The following is a 21,764-nucleotide window of genomic DNA, read 5'->3' as shown; positions in this document are numbered from 1 at the left end:
AACTAAGCTGAAAACCAAGTGCAAGCACTCCTGTGAATGTATTTGTCTATCTGAATATACAAAAAAGTTCAGATTAGTTCCAAAATGTTGCCTACAGAGTGAAATGAGACACTTATTTTCTCTTTCACACTTGGCTAAATGCATGAAATTTTTACCAAGCATTATATCACCTTTGTAATTAAAAAAAGAACACCCTGGAGATATTAAAAACAAACAATACAGGGATCTGATTAGCAGAGGATAAACATTACTATTGGATACAGAGAACATATCAGACACTACTCTCTAGAAAAGGAGTCAGGGTGGGATAGGGAGGGTGGGAGGGAGACGCAAGAGGGAGGAGATACGAGGATATACATATATGTATAGCTGATTCACTTTGTTATAAAACAGAAACTAACACACCACTGTAAAGCAATTATACTCCAATAAAGATGTTTAAAAAAAAAAGTGGATAATAGAAAAGGAGTCAGCAAACTGTGGCCCAAAGGCCAAACTGGGGTCACCACCTGTTTTTGTAAATGAAGTTTTACCAGAGCACAACCATGAGCATTTGTTAAGTATTATCTAGGGCAACTGCGGTGCTATAATGACAAGAGTTGGCAGAGACTATAGGGCCTGCAAAGCCTACAATATTTACTAGCTGGTGTCTTCATAGAAATAGTTTGCCAGGCTCTGTTCTGGATGTCAGTGTCAGTCAGTCCAGGTGGAACAGGGGCCATTGTTTATAAAATTCCCCCATTCAACTTGAAAGTACTAGCAGAACTGAGAACCACAGCTCCTAAAGAAAAATCCGAGTTCTGAGACTTTATGCACATTTGTTAAAACTTCACAAAAATAAGTGAGAACTAACAAATTGATTTACACAGAAACACTCATTTTCCTATTTTGGATTGCTAGCTTCCTGTATTATTACTTAACCAGGCAATCATAGCTATGCTACACAGTGGAGAGGACCTGAGCTAAGGACAGCATCTAGCACATACGCTGCACTCACAGAAAGTTAGCATATAGATAAAATATTACCTGGACCCATGGGAAAATATCCCATCCCCAGTGGCACAGAAATATAACTTCTTGTTAAGACTACTCACTGCCTCACCACAAACAACCCTTACTTTTCTGACGATCAAAATTTCTTTCAAACTGGATTTTGTCTGGTGTGATCTGAAATAGTTTCACAGATCCATCTTCGCAGCCAACCTATTATGGAAAAGGGGATAGAAAATAAAGAAAGCATTTTATAGAACTAAATATATATATTTACAAATATATACATTTCCTCCTTCAAGCTAACACTTGTTCTGAAAGAGAAAAATAGTTTGTGAGAGGGAAAAAGTACTGGTACCAAGAAACTGGTAGTGTGTTTCTGGCAGTCTTCATGTCCTAGCCAGAAAGCAGGCCAATTAGGGGCCCAATTCCTGAATAGGACATGGAGGAGAAATAGGATTTCACAGCATGTCTCTGCTGGACACCCATGGCCTAAATAAAAGACCCATTAACTGTGTCACCTAAATGGAGATACGTCAAGATATTACAAAATAGTACAAATTTTTAAAAAATCATAAATCCATCACAGAAAACTAAATCTCTGCAAGTACCCAGTCTAATGGTAAGAATGGGGGGGAGTCTTTCCATTGTCTATATGTACCACATTTTCTTTATCCATTTGTCCTTCGATGGACATTTAGGTTGCTTCCATGACCTGGCTATTGTAAATAGTGCTGCAATGAACATTGGGGTGCATGTGTCTTTTTGAATTATGGTTTTCTCTGGGTATATACGCCCAGCAGTGGGATTGCAGGATCATATGGTAGCTCTATTTTTAGTTTTTTAAGGAACCTCCATACTGTTCTCCATAGTGGCTGTATCAATATACATTCCCACCAACAGTGCAAGAGGGTTCCTTTTCTCCACACCCTCTCCAGCATTTGTTTGTAGATTTTCTGATGATGCCCATTCTAACTGGTGTGAGGTGATACCTCATTGTAGTTTTGATCTGCATTTCTCTAATAATTAGTGATGTTGAGCAGCTTTCCATGTGCCTCTTGGCCATCTGTATGTCTTCTTTGGAGAAATGTCTATTTAGGTCTTCTGCCCATTTTTGGATCGGGTTGTTTATTTTTTTAACATTGAGCTGCATGAGCTGTTTATATATTTTGGAGATTAATCCTTTGTCCATTTATTCTTTTGCAAATATTTTCTCCCATTCTGAGGGTTGTCTTTTTGTCTTGTTTATGGTTTCCTTTGCTGGGCAAAAGATATGAAGTTTCATTAGGTCCCATTTGTTTATTTTTGGTTTTATTTCCATTACTCTAGGAGGTGGATCAAAAAAGATCTTGCTGTTATTTATGTCAAAGTGTTCTTCCTATGTTTTCCTTTAAGAGTTTTATAGTGTCCAGTCTTACATACAGGTCTCTAATCCATTTTGAGTTTATTTTTGTGTATGGTGTTAGGGAGTGTTCTAATTTCATTTTTTTACATGTAGCTGTCCTGTTTTCGCAACACCACTTATTGAAGAGACTGTCTCTCCATTGTATATCCTTGCCTCCTTTGTCATAGATTAGTTGACCATAGGTGTGTGGGTTTATCTCTGGGCTTTCTATCTTGTTCCATTGATCTATATTTCTCTTTGTGTGCCAGTACCATACTGTTTTGATTATTGTAGCTTTATAGTATAGCCTGAAGTCAGGGAGTCTGATTCCTCCAGCTCTCTTTTTTTCCCTCAAGACTGCTTTAGCTATTCGGGGTCTTTTGTGTCTCCATACAAATTTTAAGATTTTTTGTTCTAGTTCCGTAAAAAATGCCATCGGTAATTCGATAGGGATTGCATTGAATCTAGATTGCTTTGGGTAGTATAGTCATTTTCACGATATTGATTCTTCCAATCCAAGAACACAGTATATCTCTCCATCTGTTGGTATCATCTTTAATTTCTTTCATCAGTGTCTTATAGTTTTCTGCATACAGGTCGTTTGTCTCTCTAGGTAGGTTTATTCCTAGGTATTTTATTCTTTGTGTTGCAATGGTAAATGGGAGTGTTTCCTTAATTTCTCTTTCAAATTTTTCATCATTAGTGTATAGGAATGCAAGAGATTTCTGTGCATTAATTTTGTATCCTGCAACTTTACCAAATTCATTGATTAGCTCTAGTAGTTTTCTGGTGGCATCTTTAGGATTCTCTATGTATAGTATCATGTCATCTGCAAACAGTGACAGTTTTACTTCTTCTTTTCCAATTTGTTCCTTTTATTTTTCTTCTCTGATTGCCGAGGCTAGGACTTGCAACACTATGTTGAATAATAGTGGCGAGAGTGCACATCCTTGTCTTGTTCCTGATCTTAAGAGGAAATGCTTTCAGTTTTTCACCATTGAGAATGATGTTTGCTGTGGGTGTATATGGCCTTTATTATGTTGAGGTAGGTTCCCTCTATTCCCACTTTCTGGAGAGTTTTTATCATAAATGGGTGTTGAATTTTGTCAAAAGATCTTTCTGCATCTATTGAGATGATCATATGGTTTTTCTGCTTCAATTTGTTAATATGGCATATCACATTGATTGATTTGCATATACTGAAGAATCCTTGCATCCCTGGGATAAATACCACTTGATCATGGTGTATGATCCTTTTAATGTGCTGTTGGATTCTGTTTGCTAGTATTTTGTTGAGGATTTTTACATCTATATTCATCAGTGATATTGGTCTGTAATTTTCTTTTTTTGTAGTATCTTTGTCTGGTTTTGGTATCAGGGTGATGGTGGCCTCATAGAATGAGTTTGGGAGTGTTCTTCCTCTGCAATTTTTTGGAAGAGTTTGAGAAGGATGGGTGTTAGCTCTTCTCTAAATGTTTGATAGAATTCACCTGTGAAGCCATCTGGTCCTGGACTTTTGTTTGTTGGAAGATTTTTAATCACAGTTTCAATTTCATTACTTGTGACTGGTCTGTTCATATTTTCTATTTCTTCCTGGTTCAGTCTTGGAGATTATACCTTTCTAAGAATTTGTCCATTTCTTCCAGGTTGTCCATTTTATTGGCATAGAGTTGCTTGTAGTAGTCTCTTAGGATGCTTTGTATTTCTGTGGTGTCTGTTGTAACTTCTCCTTTTTCATTTCTAATTTTATTGATTTGAGTCCTCTCCCCCTTTTTCTTGATGAGTCTGGCTAATGGTTTATCAATTTTGTTTATCTTCTCAAAGAACCAGCTTTTAGTTTTATTGATCTTTGCTATTGTTTTCTTTGTTTCTATTTCATTTATTTCTGCTCTGATCTTTATGATTTCTTTCCTTCTGCTAACTTTGGGTTATGTTTGTTCTTCTTTCTCTAGTTCCTTTAGGTGTAAGGTTAGATTGTTTATTTGAGATTTTTCTTGTTTCTTGAGGTAGACTTGTATAGCTATAAACTTCCCTCTTAGAACTGCTTTTGCTGCATCCCACAGGTTTTGGATCGTTGTGTTTTCATTGTCATTTGTCTCTATATATTTTTTGATTTCCTCTTTGATTTCTTCAGTGATCTCTTGGTTATTTAGTAACGTATTGTTTAGCCTCCATGTGTTCGTGTTTTTTACGTTTTTTTCCCTGTAATTCATTTCTAATCTCATAGCATTGTGGTCAGAAAAGACGCTTGATATGATTTCAAGTTTCTTAAATTTACTGAGGCTTGATTTGTGACCCAAGATGTGATCTATCCTGGAGAATGTTCCATGTGCACTTGAGAAGAAAGTGTAATCTGCTGTTTTTGGATGGAATGTCCTATAAATATCAATGAAATCTATCTGGTCTATTGTGTCATTTAAAGCTTCTGTTTCCTTATTTATTTTCATTTTGGATGATCTGTCCATTGTTGTAAGTGAGGTGTTAAAGTGTTACTGTCGATTTCCTCTTTTATAGCTGTTAGCAGTTGCCTTATGTATTGAGGTGCTCCTATGTTGGGTGCATATATATTTATAATTGTTATATCTTCTTCTTGGATCGATCCCTTGATCATTATGTAGTGTCCTTCCTTGTCTCTTGTAACATTCTTTATTTTAAAGTCTATTTTATCTGATATGAGTATTGCTACTCTGGCTTTCTTTTGATTTCCATTTGCATGGAATATCTTTTTCCATCCCCTCACTTTCAGTCTGTATGTGTCCCTAGGTCTGAAGTGGGTCTCTTGTAGACAGCATATAGATGGGTCTTGTTTTTGTATCCATTCAGCAAGCCTGTGTCTTTTGGTTGGAGCATTTAATCCATTCACATTTAAGGTAATTATCAACATGTATGCTCCTAGGACCATTTTCTGAATTGTTTGGGGTTTGTTTTTGTAGGTCCTTTTCTTCTCTTGTGTTTCCCACTTACAGAAGTTCCTTTAGCATTTGTTGTAGAGCTGGTTTGGTGGTGCTGAATTTTCTTAGCTTTTGCTTGTCTGTAAAGCTTTTGATTTCTCCATAAATCTGAAGGAGATCCTTGCCAGGTAGAGTAATCTTGGTTGTAGGTTCTTCCCTTTCATCACTTTAAGTATATCATGTGACTCCCTTCTGGCTTGTAGAGTTTCTGCTGAGAAATCAGCTGTTAACCTTATGGGAGTTCCCTTGAATGTTTTTTATCGTTTTTCCCTTGCTGCTTTTAATAATTTTTCTTTATCTTTAATTTTGGCGAATTTAATTACTATGTGTCTCGGTGTGTTTCTCCCTGGGTTTATCCTGTATGGGACTCTGCACTTCCTGGACTTGGGTGGCTATATCCTTTCCCATGTTAGGGAAGTTTTTGACTATAATCTCTTCAAATATTTTCTCTGGTCCTTTCTCTCTCTCTTCTCCTTCTGGGACCCCTATCATGCGAATGTTGTTGTGTTTAATGTTGTCCCAGAGGTCTCTCAGGCTGTCTTCATTTCTTTTCATTCTTTTTTCTTTATTCTGTTCCACAGCAGTGAATTCCACCATTGTGTCTTCCAGGTCACTTATCCGTTCTTCTGCCTCAGTTATTCTGCTATTGATTCCTTCTAGTGTAGTTTTCATTTCAGTTATTGTATTGTTCATCTCTGTTTGTTTGTTCTTTAATTCTAGGTCTTTGTTAAACATTTCTTGCATCTTCTCGATCTTTGCCTCCATTCTTTTTCCGAGGTCCTGGATCATCTTCACTATCATTATTCTGAATTCTTTTTCTGGAAGGTTGCCTATCTCCACTTCATTTAGTTGTTTTTCTCGGGTTGTATCTTGTTCCTTCATCTGGTACATAGCCCTCTGCCTTTTCATCTTGTCTCTTTCTGTGAATGTGGTTTTTGTTCCACAGGCTGCAGGTTGTAGCTCCTCTTGCTTCTGCTGTCTGCCCTCTCGAGGGGGGAAGTCTTAAGTCTGTGCTCAAAAATTTTTTGAGAAACACTGGAAAAACATGTTCCACAGGTTGACTTGTAGAAGGACCTATCAGAAGTTTTGATATACTAACGTGTGCTGTGAATCTACAGAAGGATTTAGTACGCCGTATTTCTGAAACAAAACTTATCATAAAACACAAGGCACAACAAAACAAAAGACAGTTTCTACATCTCCCAATTCCAAAGAACACAGTTTGGGAAATGCTGAACCCAACTGAAACCTCTGGTTTCATAAATGAATCAACGAGGTCCAAAGTAGCAGCAGAAAGAGTGCCAAAGGACAAGGGAGCTTTAAATCCCCAACAAGAACCCCAATCTTGTATCTCGTATTGGAATCCAGATACAATTGCTTGCTTGGTTGCTGGAATCCAGCTCAGAGTGGAGTTGCTACATGCTATAATACAATTTCACCTTCCTATGAACATAAGGAAGCAAGTTTAAGTGGGCACAAGAGAAATCTTGGTTTGAATTACCAATAGTTGCTTACTGACCAGAAGTTGAGAGCCATTGGGGCTGGCAGCCATGCTCCAAATGGGTCCTCCAAAGGCATCCACAGCATACTTGATGTTTAACGCCTGCAAATCATACTCAATAATCTCTCCATTGAGTCCAGCACTAAACAGTCGCTGTCCGTTTGCCCAGCACAGAGCTTCTGTAGCCCGAGACTCATGACCTGGGAAAAACTACAGAAACACCATAACTTTTCAACCCACCACGAATTCATCAGCTACTAGCATTGAGTGGTCACAGGCAAAAAGGTGAAAATCAAAATGCCTCTCTGGAAATAAATAGTGTGGGGTTTTACACTATCTGAAGATCAGGTTACTGATATTTTCATTTTTTTCAGGTTCACATTTTAGTTACTTATACAGTTGGTTTTGTTTCTTTTACTAGGACTTGTTCTGCAAAACCTTTTTAGACAATAAAGTTTCAGACAATCCAATTTGTATCTGATGTATCTAATTTTTAAAAATCATCGCAATCACCTTGATTGAGTGATAATTTCAAAGGTGTATACATGTCAAAAGTTACTAATACATACACTTTGAATACATGTTGCTTACTGTGTGTCAATTTCACCAATTAAAAGCTGTTTAAAAAATTAAAATAAACAAAGGCAGATCACTCCAGCTTTTCATTCAAGTCTCAGATGTCTAAGTGTTTTCTTAGCACTCAAAAAGCATTCATACTATCAAGGAATTTTATTCTTTTTTTTTTTTTGCGGTACGCGGGCCTCTTACTGCTGTGGCCTCTCCCGTTGCGGAGCACAGGCTCCAGACGCGCAGGCTCGGCAGCCATGGCTCACGGGCCCAGCCGCTCCGCGGCATGTGGGATCTTCCCAGACGGGTGCACGAACCCATGTCCCCTGCATCGGCAGGCAGACTCTCAACCACTGCGCCACCAGGGAAGCCCAGGAATTTTACTCTTATATCTGCTTGATACAAAAGGGAATGAGGAGGTATAATTTTTCCTATCTGAACTTGAAAAGGCAAAATATTCATTAATTAAGTGGCTTGCCCAAAGGGCCAAAGTCAATGACATGAAAAGAATGTGGGTCTCCTTACTCCTAGTCACTACTCTTCACTCTCAGAGATATAATGTTTTCTTGTTCTGAGAAACAAGCTCTTGTTCAGAGCTAAGCAATCTTCAATAGCAGGGAAGGGAACATGGAGAAAGTGGAAGACTAGACTGAATTAATTGTTCAAAAAAAAAAAGAAAACAGATGGGAGAGGAAAATAAGAGGTACTAGGTAAAGACCAGTTGACTTATTCATTCAACATGTATTAACTAAGCAGTGTCTTTGTCCTAGGCACTTGCTAAATGTTGGGAATACAGCCATGAATATCACTGACAAGGTCCTTGTTTTCATAAAATTTGAAGTTCAGCAAGGAAGAAGACATTAAACAAATATATATGAACTATTATATAATTCCAATTATCATAAATGACAAGAAAAATCACAGGATGCAACAAGCATGTACCACAGCATGTTTTTCATTCTATGGAATGTGACTCCTTTGTGGTGACCAGCAATTTCTTAACTCCTATTAGTGCTTCAGGGATCAGCTCAGTAAGTCATCTCTTTCCAGGAATCCTAAACCCACCTCATCAGAGAAGGCACCTCTCCACTAAGATTCTATGCCTCTGCTTAGGTCTATCATAAAATTTGCCACACTGTTTGGAAACTGTATACTCATCTTTCCCCCACTGGATTTTGAACTCCTTGAAGGTAGGGCCTCTGACATTCATCTTAATGCCTAATACTTGCCACTCAGTCATTTAGAAACATTTACAGAGTGCCTAAATTCCAAGTACTAAGTTGCTGGGCACTGCATTCATTCATTTTTCCTTCTATTCATTTATTTCATGGTGCCTATGGCATGTAAGGCACTCAGTAAATGTGACCTGAATTATTTTGTTGCACTTGAAATCAGTAATCACCGCCTTTGAAAAATATGCTGCTGTAACAGCCCTTTGCATACACCCAAACAGCACTTTACCTAATTTAAAATCTTTATTCCCAAATATAAATCTACCTTCTCTCAGACAGATGAACTTAGGAATCCATGTTCCTGATATTACATCACCCAAGTGTTTGATATTAAAATGTCTCATCATTTTTTCTGAATTGGCAATGAAATGGGTACTGACACTTATAGCAGGAAATGACACTTTACCAAAGTTACAATGGTGCAGAGACTGATATGAAGCAATGGTCTTGACAATTTCCCTTCTTATTGTGCCCAACAGATCTAGCAAACCTCAGTTTCCAAATGACAGGGAGCACGACAATTCCTAGGTAGGATCTTTCTAACCAACATCACACAGATCAAAACTCTAAGCGCATCATTCAGACAAGAGATCGCATATTTGTTATGTGGTTCTAAACAACTCCGGAGAGAGTCGGGGAGAGTTACTATTCTTTTGATCTCTTTGAATACAAAAAACATAGATTTGGCAGAATTGAACTTAAGAAAAAAATTAACATCAAAAACACCAAATCAGGCTCCCAAATGACTTACTTTCTCCTGAAAGTAGTTTGCTGACAAATTATAAATTTCCACAGTGCCATCTGTTCGTGAAACAGCCAATCTGTTTGTCTGGTTATTGTAAGCCACACAGCGGATCCCTGATGGAATATAATTAAAGAAACGTACTCGATGGACCTTAAATTCACCCATTCCTAGGAGGGCAAGAAAAGAATCATTGTTAAACAGCAGTATGTCACACCTCATGTTTCTTATTACCACTATTCTAGGTGGAAGACTCCAACTATATCTCATTGAGGTTCATTTCTATTTTTTTCACTTTTTTTTTTGGAGGGGGCCGCGCCAGGCAGAATGTGGAGTCTTAGTTCCCCAACCAGGGATGGAACCCGAGCCGCCTGCATTGGAAGTGCCGCTTCTTAACCACTGGACCACCAGGGAAGGCCGACGGAGGTTCATTTCTAAATATCCAACTAATGATGCTTTCATGGCCCATACAGAATCTATCAAACAGTCTCCAGAAGCTCAGGATTCTTCAGCAACAAAATTAAAAGATCAACACATACAGCATCACCCAGACTGCCAGCAATCCTGACAACTGCCTGAAGGAAGTGGTCCAGGAAAAGAGGGGTGAGAATTTAAAACGTGATCTTAGAGCAAAAGACTGAACATAACCTCATTCTCTAACTGGGAGTGCGCACTTGAAGGGAGTCACATGGAGCTGACCGGATGTATTCGAGGCAGAACTAAGATCTCCTTTGTATTTTGTGTGTGAGGTTTCTGGGGGTGGGGGTGGTGGAGAGGAGGATAAATACCACGACCACTCTAAAGAAGCAAGAAATGTGGACAGTCTAAAGGAGTATCTCAAAGTCATGTCCGCAGAACTCCTGTATCAAAATCACCTCGAAAAATGGTTTTTAAAAATGCAGGATTCCGGGTCCTATTCCACAGTTCCAGAATTCCAATCTTTTGGGGCGGGGGGAGGGCTAGCAATCTGCATTTTGGCAAACACCTCTATCTCTACTGCATGTTAAGTTTTCAAATCACACACTCAACTACGGTACTGATGGTGGGGCTGATGGGGCAGGAAGAACCGAGAGCGTCTCAAGGGGAGGAACGACAGGACTGGTCGTCATCTGTCAACTACTCCCTCTACCTGCCGCTCCGTCGCCGCCAATATACGCACTCCGCTCTGGGTCGCCCCCTACTCGTCTCCTTTCAAGGTGAGGAACCTGCCTGCAGAGCAGGCGCGTTCGGCCGGGCCGGGCTAAGAGTGCGTCCAACGCGCGCGCGAGGGCTCCACCGCCCCTTCCCTCTCCGGGGATCTCCGGAGTAGCCCCCACCGGCCTCGGCACAAGAGAATCGGCGAGCTCCGCCGGGCGCCGACCTGCAGCAGGCCTCACCCTTTCTAACACCCCCCCACCCCGTCCCATCCCCGCTCCCCACGCCCCTTCCCCAACTCACCAGCGGATGGACTAGCCACTCTCGGCGCTCGCCTCTCTCCGCCCCGGCCCCACGTGCGCGCGCGCTCGCGTGCTCTGCCCCGGAAGTGCTCGCGCCGCAAGGCCGGAAGTGCGCAGGCAGTGCTCGCGGCGGCGGCGACGGCGGCGGGAGGTTCGGTTGTCGCCCGTTGGCCGCGCGGCGCCGCGCTCGGCGGCCGCCATTGCAGGTCAGGCCGCGGGCAGGGAGCGCGGGAGGCCGCGGGGAGCGAGGGCCGAGCCGGGAATGGGGGCGAGGGTGCGAGGGAGCGGGAAGCTAGGGAGCTGGGGCCGGGCGGGGCACGCGGCTCGAGAAGAAGAATGGCGAGCCGAGGGGCGGGGAGTGGGGGAGCGGCGGGGGGGAGGGGAGGCCGGGAAGGGGGAGGGGAGTGGGGAGGGCCGTGCAGAGGTGGGGGGCGACCCCGAGGGGCCCCCTGGTAGGAGGGCCGGGAATTGTGGAGAAGGGAGCAATGTGGAGTCGGAAGGCGGAGGGAAGGAAGGGAGCGAGCAGGGCGGAGCGGGAGAAGGGCGGAAAGAGTGGCCGAGCGCGGGCGGAGGACGGAGAAGGGGGCGGCGCGGGCCGGAACCTCGAGGTATGTGCGGAAAGGGGTTCTTCCCTGGGTGGGGAGGGAACCCAGCACGGGATGCTTGCGAGAGTGGGGTAGAACTGGAACCCAGGAAGTAGCGGGAACATCAGAAAGGGGACTTAGCGGGGGACTGTGAGGTTCCTTCGAGGGGACATTTTAAGTCGTGGGGGAGATGCTGCTGGGAGCGGTAATTGGGAGGGTGGTTGGAAGGAAGAGACAGTCTGGAGAGTGATCCAGCTTCATTTGTGGGCGGAGTGAGAGACGAGAGAAGAGTGGGGTGGAGTCGGGTCCTGGAGGAGAGAAGTACTTAAGAATTGAGGGGGGGAAATAGGGAACGATTTGGAAAATGAGGGTGGTAGAGGAGTAACGTTTGAAGACTGATCTTTGGGAGGAGGATGAACGGTTTGGAAAGAGTATTCCGGGGGTGGGGAGTGGAGGAAGGCAGTTTAAAGAGTTTCCTTGGTAGATAGGAGAAAGGGTTAAACAGCTTGGTAAGCGGTCCTAGAGATAGTCGGGGGTAATTTGTTTGGGGGGGGGAGAGGGGAAGTGGATGGAGAAGTCCCAGAAAGTGGGCGGGGCTAGAAATAGGAAGTGTTTGTAGCTGAAATTGAAGGGAGGGGAGGGGGTCGGGGAGAGGGTGGAGAAGATGGGGGCTGGTGGGAGGGGAATCCAGTACAGAGGGAGACCTCAAGTAGAGCTATAAAGGAAGGGGCTTTGGGGAAGATAGGGTGCCACAGCAGTAGGAGGAGGAAGGGTAGAAGGGGCCGCAGAGTAGCAGAAGATGCAGAAAACTGGAGTAACTCTGATCGACTGAAGTCATCTTTTCTACCCATTGTCTACAAATACCAGTAATTGATTCCCTCCATCATGGGAATCTTAAAATGTGATGGGAAAGTACCACATGTATGCATAGTGTCCACACACGTTTTTGAACCCACTCTTCACTAATGAAAAGTTTGGAAGCATTCAGTTCCACCTACTCTTCCATGGCCCCTTTTTGAAGGAGAGCAAGCTTCTCATTTAGAAACTGGATTTTAGCTCTTAATGACATAACATAAGCCTGTCAAAGAGACAAGATCTTCCCTTTGAAACTTAGACTCTCCCCATCAGTCACAAAATCACAACACTGCTAATAAAAATAATGTATTGAGTTGTATATAAAAGTTCCTGAATTGTTCATTTGATGGAAAGACACACAGAGAAATAGTTATCATGCTTAGAGGTAAAAAACGTTCCAGAACTTAATCCCAGAAGCAGTTTGGTGAACCCTGACTGCCATATTTGAATTGTTCTCCCATTGTGTAACCTTGATTTTATTCTGATAACATGCTGCTTTTATAGGATGTTTTAATCCACTATAAACATTAAAATAATAAGTACACAGAGTAGTATAAAGTCATTCTATTGGACATGTACTAAGAAAATGCCATGTTCCTCCAGGTAATCAATAGCTTGACCCTAAAGGTTTACCATGTTAGGCACTGTGCTGAGGACTTTACATTCAAAACTTCATTTAATGTTCACAACCACCTTTTGAGGTGGGTTTTCTTTATGCTCAATTTATTGGTGGAGAAACTGCAACCTGAGATTAAATTACCCCTTGTCATACGCAGGCTAGATAAATGGCAGAATCAGAATCCAGGTCTGATTCAGTTCTCACTGAATCCCTAAACACAAAGAGTAGTTTCTGGGACCGAATAAGAACTCAGTAAGTGCTAATTGTTGGCCCAGCAATTTGCAAACATTTTGTGTCATATATTTAATTTTTAAAAATAAAAATGAATGTTTTTAAATTAAGAATTGTAAAGTTAAAGCCTTTATTCCGTTTAAAAAGCAACAAGAAAAGATGAAAGGGCCAATGTTATTACAGCTAAACATTGTTTAGCTGTAATAAAATTTAATTATGTGTAGTTAGGTTAAATCATTGAGTCAAAGCCCCTGTTTCAGTGAAAGCTGCATAATCTGTTTAATACGATACATACCACGCTTTCTTCTGCTACATTTTATTTTGGGGGCAGTTAACCATCATGAGGATCATTGCTCATGATGTTCTCTGTAAGACCTTAGTAATATTAACAATTTAACAACTCGGAAACCAATGGATAAGAAATTTTGTAGGAGATTAGATGAATCAGTGACAAAGAATGTGCTCTGTTCTTTTGACTTATTTTGCCTTACACAGGCAGGAAACGGAGGTTTAGGCTATAGTTTTGAATCCTGGAGGTAACCTTGAGTACATCTCTAGGGATTTCAGAAACCTAAGTCTCGTCAGTTGGATATGATGAAAAGCAGGCTCATTTGTTTTGAGCTGCCTACCCAACAGATGTCATAGTTACTTCGGTGGCGAGATATAACATCTTCTTCATAGGTGGTTTATTTGCCATCTTGTGGGAGATGTTATGAGAAAGACTAATGTTTGTAAAGCAAGTTCCTGTACTGATGTCCTGCATGAGGAGGTGCTGTGTGAGAGGACTGCAGGACAGGCCAGATTGTGGAGGAGTTAGAATTCACATTCCCTGTCTACCACTTACTAGCTGTTCCACCAGTTACTTAACCTTTAGCTTCTCTAAGCGTGTTTCCTCACTGTAAAATGGGAGTGATAGTACCTGTGTCATAGGATTGTTTTCAGGATGAAAAGAGAGAATCCAGATAAATGTTCAAAAAGGTTTAGCTATGTGAGAAATGAAGCTTTTTGTATTACAAAAATAATGCTCTGCCTGAATTTTTCTTCCTAATTAAGAAATTGTGGTGGCACTTTGATTTTTCAGGTTTTTAATGACTTTCAAAATGACAGTTAAATAAGATGTATCCCAGATTTGGTCTGATTTCAGACAGACCTTTTGAGTTTTGATTAGGGTTCCCATTGTGAGTCTTGGTTGATTCTGAGAATGTGGGTTTCTTTGCTCATCTGTGGTTTGTTCAGGGGTCTTGAAGTCATCTGGACCACTGTCTTGAGAAACAACAGTGTCTTGACTTTACTCAGGATCTCCAAAGTAACTCCAGGTCTCAAGACTGGGGATGATCTGGGGCAACCTCAGATTTTTCTAGAAATTTCTTAGATAATATTTCTAGAAATCTTGAAGCCCCCCACAAAGGCTTTTTTTTTTCTTTAAGGGAAAAAATAGTTAAAACATACAAAGTGCTTTTTAAAAAGTTTTGTTTACATAGCTAAAGTCATTTGACTAAGTTAGGAATATAGAACTTATGTGTTTAGTTTGTTTAGCTATGTAAAGACCCCCAAAAATTGAGTAGTAAAACATTTCCCCCTTTTATAAGGGAGGGGTAGGGAGTCAAAATAATTCATTGCAGGGGAAAGGTGTTTGGCTGGTTTTTTCCACACCTTCCTATCTCTCCAAGTCTCCAAGTATGTACTGTAGTTGTGGCCTGTGAGACTCCGCTCTGAAATATATTGAATTTAAACATCTTTTTGAAAAGTGGCATCAGTTCTTCCTGGCTGTACAGGAACTTGGAATTATTATTCTTCAACAAAGACCAGTTAGTTGGTCCTAGCTAAATCTGGGATTAAACTCAAGGCTGTTGAGAGTGAGGTGCTGGGCAGTCTCTTCCAGTGACTCCTTTTAGTGTCATGATTTGATATGGTACATTCATCAAACCGTGCCTTCAGATGTTGCTCTTGATAAAGCTGCAGTTTCTACACAAGCAATACCTTAGAACAAGCACTTAGAAATTGCTGTGCTTATTTTTAAATGTTGGAATGAGTTGAGACTGAAGACTTAGAAATCTTTTTGTTATACAGAAAATTTTCATTATAATGTTACTTGTTATTACTAATAGGATTTGACTTGTATTATACTTCTTCACCTCCTTGTTTTCCTACTAATTTTTTCTGCCTACTTTGAAGGGAATGAGGACAGATTGGGCTGCATGTTCTCATTATCTTTTTTTTTTTAAGAGGATGTTGGGGGTAGGAGTTTGTTTATTTTTGCTGTGTTGGGTCTTCGTTTCTGTGCAAGGGCTTTCTCTAGTTGTGGCAAGCGGGGACCACTCTTCATTGCGGTGCGCGGGCCTCTCACTATGGCGGCCTCTCGTTGCGGAGCACAAGCTCCAGACGCGCAGGCTCAGTAGTTGTGGCTCACAGGCCCAGTTGCTCTGCAGCATGTGGGATCCTCCCAGACCAGGGCTTGAACCCGTGCCCCCCGCATTAGCAGGCAGGCTCCCAACCACTGCGCCACCAGGGAAGCCCCTCATTATCTTTTTTAGTCATCTCCACACTAAGTGAAATACATATTCCCTGTCACCTCCATCAGGTGTGTTATCAGTGACTTACTCAGGTATACATACCTACTCTTGAGAATAGTTGCCTAGAGCAAGGAGCAAGAAGAAGAATCTGATTCAGCCAGTGGGATATTTTAAGGTGCTAAAGTAGAATTTTAAAATTCACAAAAGGGATGCCTTCCCCTACATCACTTACTAACTTGGTAAATACACTCTCATGTACATAAATATAGCTGTATCAGTCCACAGGTTCCTGTGAGCTAGACTCTTGTAAGCTGGGTGTGAACTTCATTTGTATTCACATCTCCGGCATCTCATTAGGTCTAGCACAAGTTTTTAGGCCACAGAATTCTTATTTTTACAAGAATTGTTAGATGTCTGCCAGTATCAATAGGTGTACTCAGGCAGGGCCTCCTACATAAGTGGATAGAGAGCTGTGTGTGCTCATTGAAGCACAGCGACAAGTATGGAGGTACAGCTACTCTGACCCAGCTACTAGGCATCTGTTTTCCTTTATTCACTTAGGCCACCGTTTTTTCTGTTTTTTTGTTTTTGTTTTTATTTTTTGGCCGCGCCACGCAGCTGGCGGTATCTTAGTTCCCTGACCAGGGATTGAACCCAGGCCCACGGCAGTGAAAGTGCTGAGTCCCAACCACTGGACCACCAGGGAATTCCCTTTAGGCCACTGTTTTGAATTCCTGTTCTGATAGGAGACTGTCGAGGAAATGGGGAATGCACTGAAAATATTTCTACATCCCCTTTGCCTAAACAGTCTGCACATTCCTATCTCAAACATGTGGTCAGAGGTCTTAAAGATTAATCTCCTTCCCTGCCATGATTTTCCTAAAATTTGTATCTGTGTGAACACCCTGTTGCTTCTGTGAAACCACCTGTATTTTACACTTATCAAGGAAAATATACTATTTCATCAGTCATCAAAAGCTTATTTACAAGAACTCTTCTCAATCTATATGCATTTATTAACCTTTAGAAACTTCACAACTTCAATTTCAATTATTGAGCCTTTTTTGATTCATGGCTAAAATGTACCTACCATTCTCTGAATTTTACTCACAATTATAGTGTGGAAATGTTGATTTATTTATCCCATTCTTTAAAAAATTAGCTATATGTTAGTCTTTAAAGCATCTCCACATTTTTTTTTTTTTAATTTATTTATTGGCTGCGTCAGGTCTTCGTTGCTGCGCGGGCTTTCTGTAGTTGCAGTGAGTGGGGGCTACTCTTCATTGCGGCGCGTGGGCTGCTTTGTTGCGGAGCACGGGCTCTAGGTGCGCAGGCTTCAGTAGTTGTGGCATGTGGGCTTCAGTAGTTGTGGCTCGCGGGCTCTAGAGCGCAGGCTCAGTAGTTGTGGCGCCTGGGCTTAGTTGCTCTGTGGCATGTGGGATCTTCCCAGACGAGAGCTCGACCCCGTGTCCCCTGCGTTGGCAGGCGGATTCTTAACCACTGCGCCATCAAGGAAGCCCTCCACATATGTTTTATTTGGTCTTCATGATAGTTAAATGAGTCAGACAATCCAGGTTTTAGCCCCACGGTCATTAAGTGACTGGTGTATGATGACACTGAAAGAGTTCCACACTTACAGGCTGGAACCTGAATTTAGGCCTTCTAATTTTAAATTATTAGTCTCTCCTTCAAGAAACCTTGGAAGAATATTAAAAGTGCTTTTGATTGTTCTGTTGATGGTGGAGGTGGGGCCTTCTTATCTGTCAGAAGACCTTTGCCGTCCTGAGCCAGTGTATTACCTGTTGTCAAGCGGTACCACACCTGGTACTGCTACAGCAGGTCTGGCTTATTCAAACATGACTTCTTGATTCAGCTCTTGCTGAATGCATGTACTCAATGCCTGCCTGATGCCTTCATGCCTTTTTATTCTCGGTTTTCTCCTTTGAGAGGGTATTGATTATGAGTGTAAAGTTGGATGACCTAGGTTCTTGTGTTGGCTCTACCACCTGCTAGCCGTGTGTGTGCCACATAAAGCAAATGTATCCCTCAGTAACTTTATCTGCAAAATACGGATAAGTCCCTATCTCAGAGTGGTTGAATGAGATACCACCCATGATATATATGCACAGCATCTGATTCATAGTAAAAATTGAATAAATATTAGCTGCTCTTTATATTTGAATTTGAAGACCACTGATTGACCAACCTCATATTTCCAAAATGTGTTTGGTGCTCAAGAGTAAGAGGTTCCGCTGTCTTACAGGGCTGCTGTGAATATACTTTTCACTGGAGATCCAAAACAAAGATTAACATGTCAGTAAGGAAACCTGTTTAACTTTAAGCAGGTGTTTGCTAATCGTGAGCACAATTATAATTCCTATTAACTTGCTGTTCTACAGTTGGTAAACACTGATCTGATAACCTTCCACTAGGCTCCATCTATTCATTGGAAAGATTTGTACAGAAGCTATAGTTTAGATCCCCCATCCCTCAATCTCCCCATTAATCTATCCTTCTCAGGAAGACAAAGTACAAGAAGCCAGTTGTTTCAGGCAAAAATGTCCCATTTTAACTCATTCTTGTAGAGTGCCCCAAACTTGCCACCAGGTGGTGCCATTGTATAAAACGAAAGTAGATTAAGCGTCAGGGTATCCTTAGTGTCTAAATGATGAAAGATGGGCAAAGTGTTTGATGAGAATCATATCAGAAATCAGCTTACCGTTCACTAAAGTTGTCTGGAAGACCTTTTCCATTCTCTTGGCTTTTAGTTAAAAGAGATCATTTGAACCTTGAAATATAAGATAACCAAAGTGGCAGACATGAAGCTTATATCATCACCAAAGGAAAAAGTAAAACCTAAAAGAATTCCTTAGTTTTTTAGAACCATGCAGAATGGAAAATATAATATCCTTGAGAAAGGCAAGTTAGCATACTGGCCAAGAGTGTGGGCTCTGCGGTGTATGTGTTGGGTTCAGATCCTGGCTCGTAGACTAGTAGCTATGCGACCTTGTACACAGTTGTGATACCTATTAACTTTCCACCCTGTAGTTGACCCTTGGTGATCTGAAGCAATTTTATATGTACAATATCAGTTTTAAAATGTTACATGTTATAGAGTTATTAGGGGATTGAAATTAAATATGTCTAAAGCACTTACAAAAGTGCCTAGCACACAGTAAGTGACAAATGTTAGCTATTGTTGTTATCCTAAAGAAATTTTTTTTCTCTACAGCTTATTTTCAGTTGCTTTTTAAAGACGGGAAGCTCATGGTGCAGATCATTATTTCCAGGTGAGTACCTTTTGAGACTTTTTTTAATTTAGCTTGAATGATTAGGGCTATATAGGTTTGAAATTTCCCTGGAAGAATTGGGGTCCTTAGGTGCATCTTGCACAAATCCTTGCATTTCTAGTTCAGTGTCTAGCACTGCCCAGTTTCCCAAGAATTCGTGCTCAGCAAAGAGATCTCTTGGGCCTTGAATGGTGGTGTAGGACACTATTATTCATCCTTCACCCCTCCAAAATATTGTAACCGCCAGCCCTTTGCTTGCAGTGCTGGGGCTGGAGGCCTGGCAGAATGGGTGCTGATGGAGCTACAGGGGGAGATCGAGGCTCGCTACAGCACTGGATTAGCTGGAAACCTCCTGGGAGACCTACATTACACCACTGAGGTGAGGGGACTTTTCTTTCCCTGCCTAATGCTTCAGGAAAGCAAGCTACACCAAGGTGGTGCTCCCAGGACCCAGAGTGAGGACTGCCCTCAGGTTTGTTATTCAAGGTCTAGCTAAGCCATTGCTTGTTCTCCCCCCACCTCTGCAGTAGCAGGGAAATTTAGCTTTGGGGAATCTGGAAAGGTCACAGTTCTAAAAGTAGAAATTCTCTTACTTGGGGCTAGAGTAAAAAGGATATGAGGGTGGGTTGTCCTTTGTGGCTTCTCAACAGTGGTTGAGGGAGTGGAGGTGCCAGCATTGCCTCCCAAGAGCATCTCTAGAAGGCACCTGAATGTTACGACCTTGCCCTGAACCTCAGGCATCTCATTCTTGTTCTGCCAAAGGGAATCCCTGTGCTGATCGTGGGGCATCATATCCTGTATGGGAAAATCATCCATCTGGAGAAACCTTTTGCCGTCCTTGTTAAACACACTCCCGGGGAGCAGGACTGTGATGATCTTGACTGCAGGAGTGGCACCCAGTACGTGGTAACAGCACTCATCAAAAACAAGATCCTTTTCAAAACTCGCCCCAAGCCCATTATCACCAACGTCCCCAAGAAAGTATGAAAGAACCCCGGATTTTCCCTAGAGAGCGGCCAACTCCTTGGACTCGTGCTCCGCTGCCACCTCGAGGACGGATGGACAGTTCCCTGGGACCACAAGGGGGTCCTGCTTTAAACACAGGCCACCCTCTGGGTATGAACTCAGATCCCTTCCTTATGGCAACCGGCTCTCTTGGTGGAAATTTGGCCCCGTTTCCAAGGAACCCGTCTCCTTTTCCAACTTCATCAGGCTCATTGGCTTCAAATCCAGCACCTTTCCCTGCTGGTGCTCGTGACCCAGGCATGGCTTCTTTTCCAAGAGGGATGAATCCCACTGGCACAGGTGCAGTTTCTTTCCCAAGGCCGGGTGGTCTCTTGGGCCCAAGCCCAGGGTCAGCTCTAAATCCTAGAGCAGGGGCTCTTCCAGGCCCAGGGCCTCTGTCTAACCCAAGGTTAGGGGGTCTCCCAGGACCAGGTCCTATGTCCAACCCAAGGCCAGGTGGTCTTCTGGGAACAGGTCCTGACCCCAGAAGTGGTGGCCCCATGGGCCCTGGATCTGGACCCAACCTGAGAGCAGGTGTCCTGTTGACTTCTGGGAATGGTCCTCCCAATCCTAGGCCCGTTGGCCTGGGCCCCGGACCAAGTCCCAATCTGAGATCAGGCTTTGTAGGTACAAACCCTGCCCCGAGGTCAGGTATGTTTCCAGGCCCTGGCCTTGGGCCGAACCCAAGGTCAAGTGGCCTGGGCCCAGGCCTTGGGCCTAACCCAAGGGCAGGTGGCCTGGCTCCAAGCCCTAATTTGGACACCAGAGCAGGTGGCCTCTTGGGCACAGGATCTGGTCTTAACTTAAGAATGGCTGGACCTCAAAGCCTAGATCTTGCACCCATTCTAAGAGCAGCAGGTCTTTTAGGAGCAAATTCAGCTGCTTTCTCACAGTCTTCTGGAAACATGGGCACAAGCCCATCTTCCATGGCTAGAATACCTGGCCCCATAGGCCCGAACTCGGGTCCTGGCTCTCGGGGAATTGGCCTTCCGGGGCCAAATCCATCTCCCATGTCGAGGGCTCCTGGCCCCATTGGCCCTAATTCAGCTCATTTTTCAAGGCCCGCTGGCCCCATGGGAGTAAATGCTAATCCTTTTCCAAGGGGGACAGGTTCAGGGGGATTGAACCCAGCTGCTTTCTCTCAATCTTCTAACACATTGGCTTCAAACCCAGTTAACTTCCAGAGGTCTGCTGGCCTCCAGGGCTCAAGTCCGGCAATTTTCCCAAGAGCCTCTGGGCCACTAGGCTCCAACCCAGCTAACTTTCCAAGGGCCACTGGTTTACAGGGTCCAAGTCCAGCTACCTTCCCAAGGTCTACTGGCCCGTTAGGCCCTGGTCAGGTTACTTTCCCCAGGTCAGCTCCTGGGCCCCTAGGCTCTTCGCCAGCAGGCCCGGTGGGTATCAACCCAGCTCCTTTTGCAAGGCCAACTGGGACCCTGGGTCTAAACCCAGCTTCCTTTCCAAGGATGAATGGCCCTGTAAGCAAGACTTTGGTCCCATTTCCTAGAGTGGGGAGCCTCCCTGGCACAAACCCAGCTGCTTTCCCCAGACCAGGGGGTCCAATGGCTGCAATGTACCCAAATGGAATGTTACCCCCTTAAACACCATTTTCTCTCCAGGACCACCTTGGTTTCCAGGCACTGTGGTTCTGGGCAGGGGCTGTGTTTTAGGTGAAAGGGTAGATATGGAGCTACAGTCTGAAGTACATAGCTGGGGCTCAAATTCAAATGAGCCTTTTTCCCCCCCCCTGCGTCTTTCTTGACTGAAGGTGAAATGTTACCTGTGGGACATGGACTTTGGCAGGTGGGAATGATCCCGCCTTGCGAGAAGGAATCTCCAGCCTTCCAGAAGCCTGCTGTGCTTT

General features: G+C 42.9%; 3 protein-coding genes across 6 annotated transcripts in view; 2 read left to right on the top strand and 1 right to left on the bottom strand.

Moving 5' to 3' along the window:
• The window catches only part of UTP4 (UTP4 small subunit processome component), a 32,522-nt gene extending 21,597 nt beyond the window's left edge, over positions 1-10,925 (bottom strand). Inside the window, exons 1-4 of one of the 2 annotated variants that reach the window (XM_022583343.3) lie at positions 10,805-10,925; positions 9,377-9,537; positions 6,845-7,036; positions 1,119-1,203 (exon numbers count right to left, since the gene is read on the bottom strand). In XM_022583343.3, coding sequence (XP_022439051.1) covers positions 1,119-1,203; positions 6,845-7,036; positions 9,377-9,535 — 436 coding nt within the window. In that variant the 5' untranslated portion in view covers positions 9,536-9,537; positions 10,805-10,925. Of the gene's footprint in view, positions 1-1,118; positions 1,204-6,844; positions 7,037-7,594; positions 7,786-9,376; positions 9,538-10,804 lie in introns of those variants that run through there. The other variant, XM_089902407.1, reaches the window with a different exon arrangement.
• CHTF8 (chromosome transmission fidelity factor 8) overlaps positions 10,896-21,764 on the top strand; it is an 18,272-nt gene continuing 7,403 nt past the window's right edge. The window contains exons 1-4 of one of the 3 annotated variants that reach the window (XM_022583349.2): positions 10,896-11,009; positions 18,838-18,895; positions 19,157-19,274; positions 19,658-19,882. In XM_022583349.2, the coding sequence (XP_022439057.1) occupies positions 18,873-18,895; positions 19,157-19,274; positions 19,658-19,882 (366 nt within the window). In that variant the 5' untranslated portion in view covers positions 10,896-11,009; positions 18,838-18,872. The other 2 variants (XM_089902418.1, XM_089902419.1) reach the window with 2 other exon arrangements.
• DERPC (DERPC proline and glycine rich nuclear protein) overlaps positions 19,879-21,764 on the top strand; it is a 2,336-nt gene continuing 450 nt past the window's right edge. Inside the window, exon 1 of the mRNA XM_030761079.2 lies at positions 19,879-20,200. Within this exon, the coding sequence (XP_030616939.1) occupies positions 19,879-20,200 (322 nt within the window). The remainder of the gene's footprint in view (positions 20,201-21,764) is intronic.

This window comes from Delphinapterus leucas, chromosome 20 (assembly GCF_059928025.1).
Source record: "Delphinapterus leucas isolate spDelLeu-1000000601 "Yukka" chromosome 20, BTC_Dleu_Yukka2, whole genome shotgun sequence".
Lineage (NCBI taxonomy): Eukaryota > Metazoa > Chordata > Mammalia > Artiodactyla > Monodontidae > Delphinapterus > Delphinapterus leucas.
Note: the sequence above shows the minus strand (reverse complement) of the source record. Positions and strands in the feature narration are given on the sequence as shown.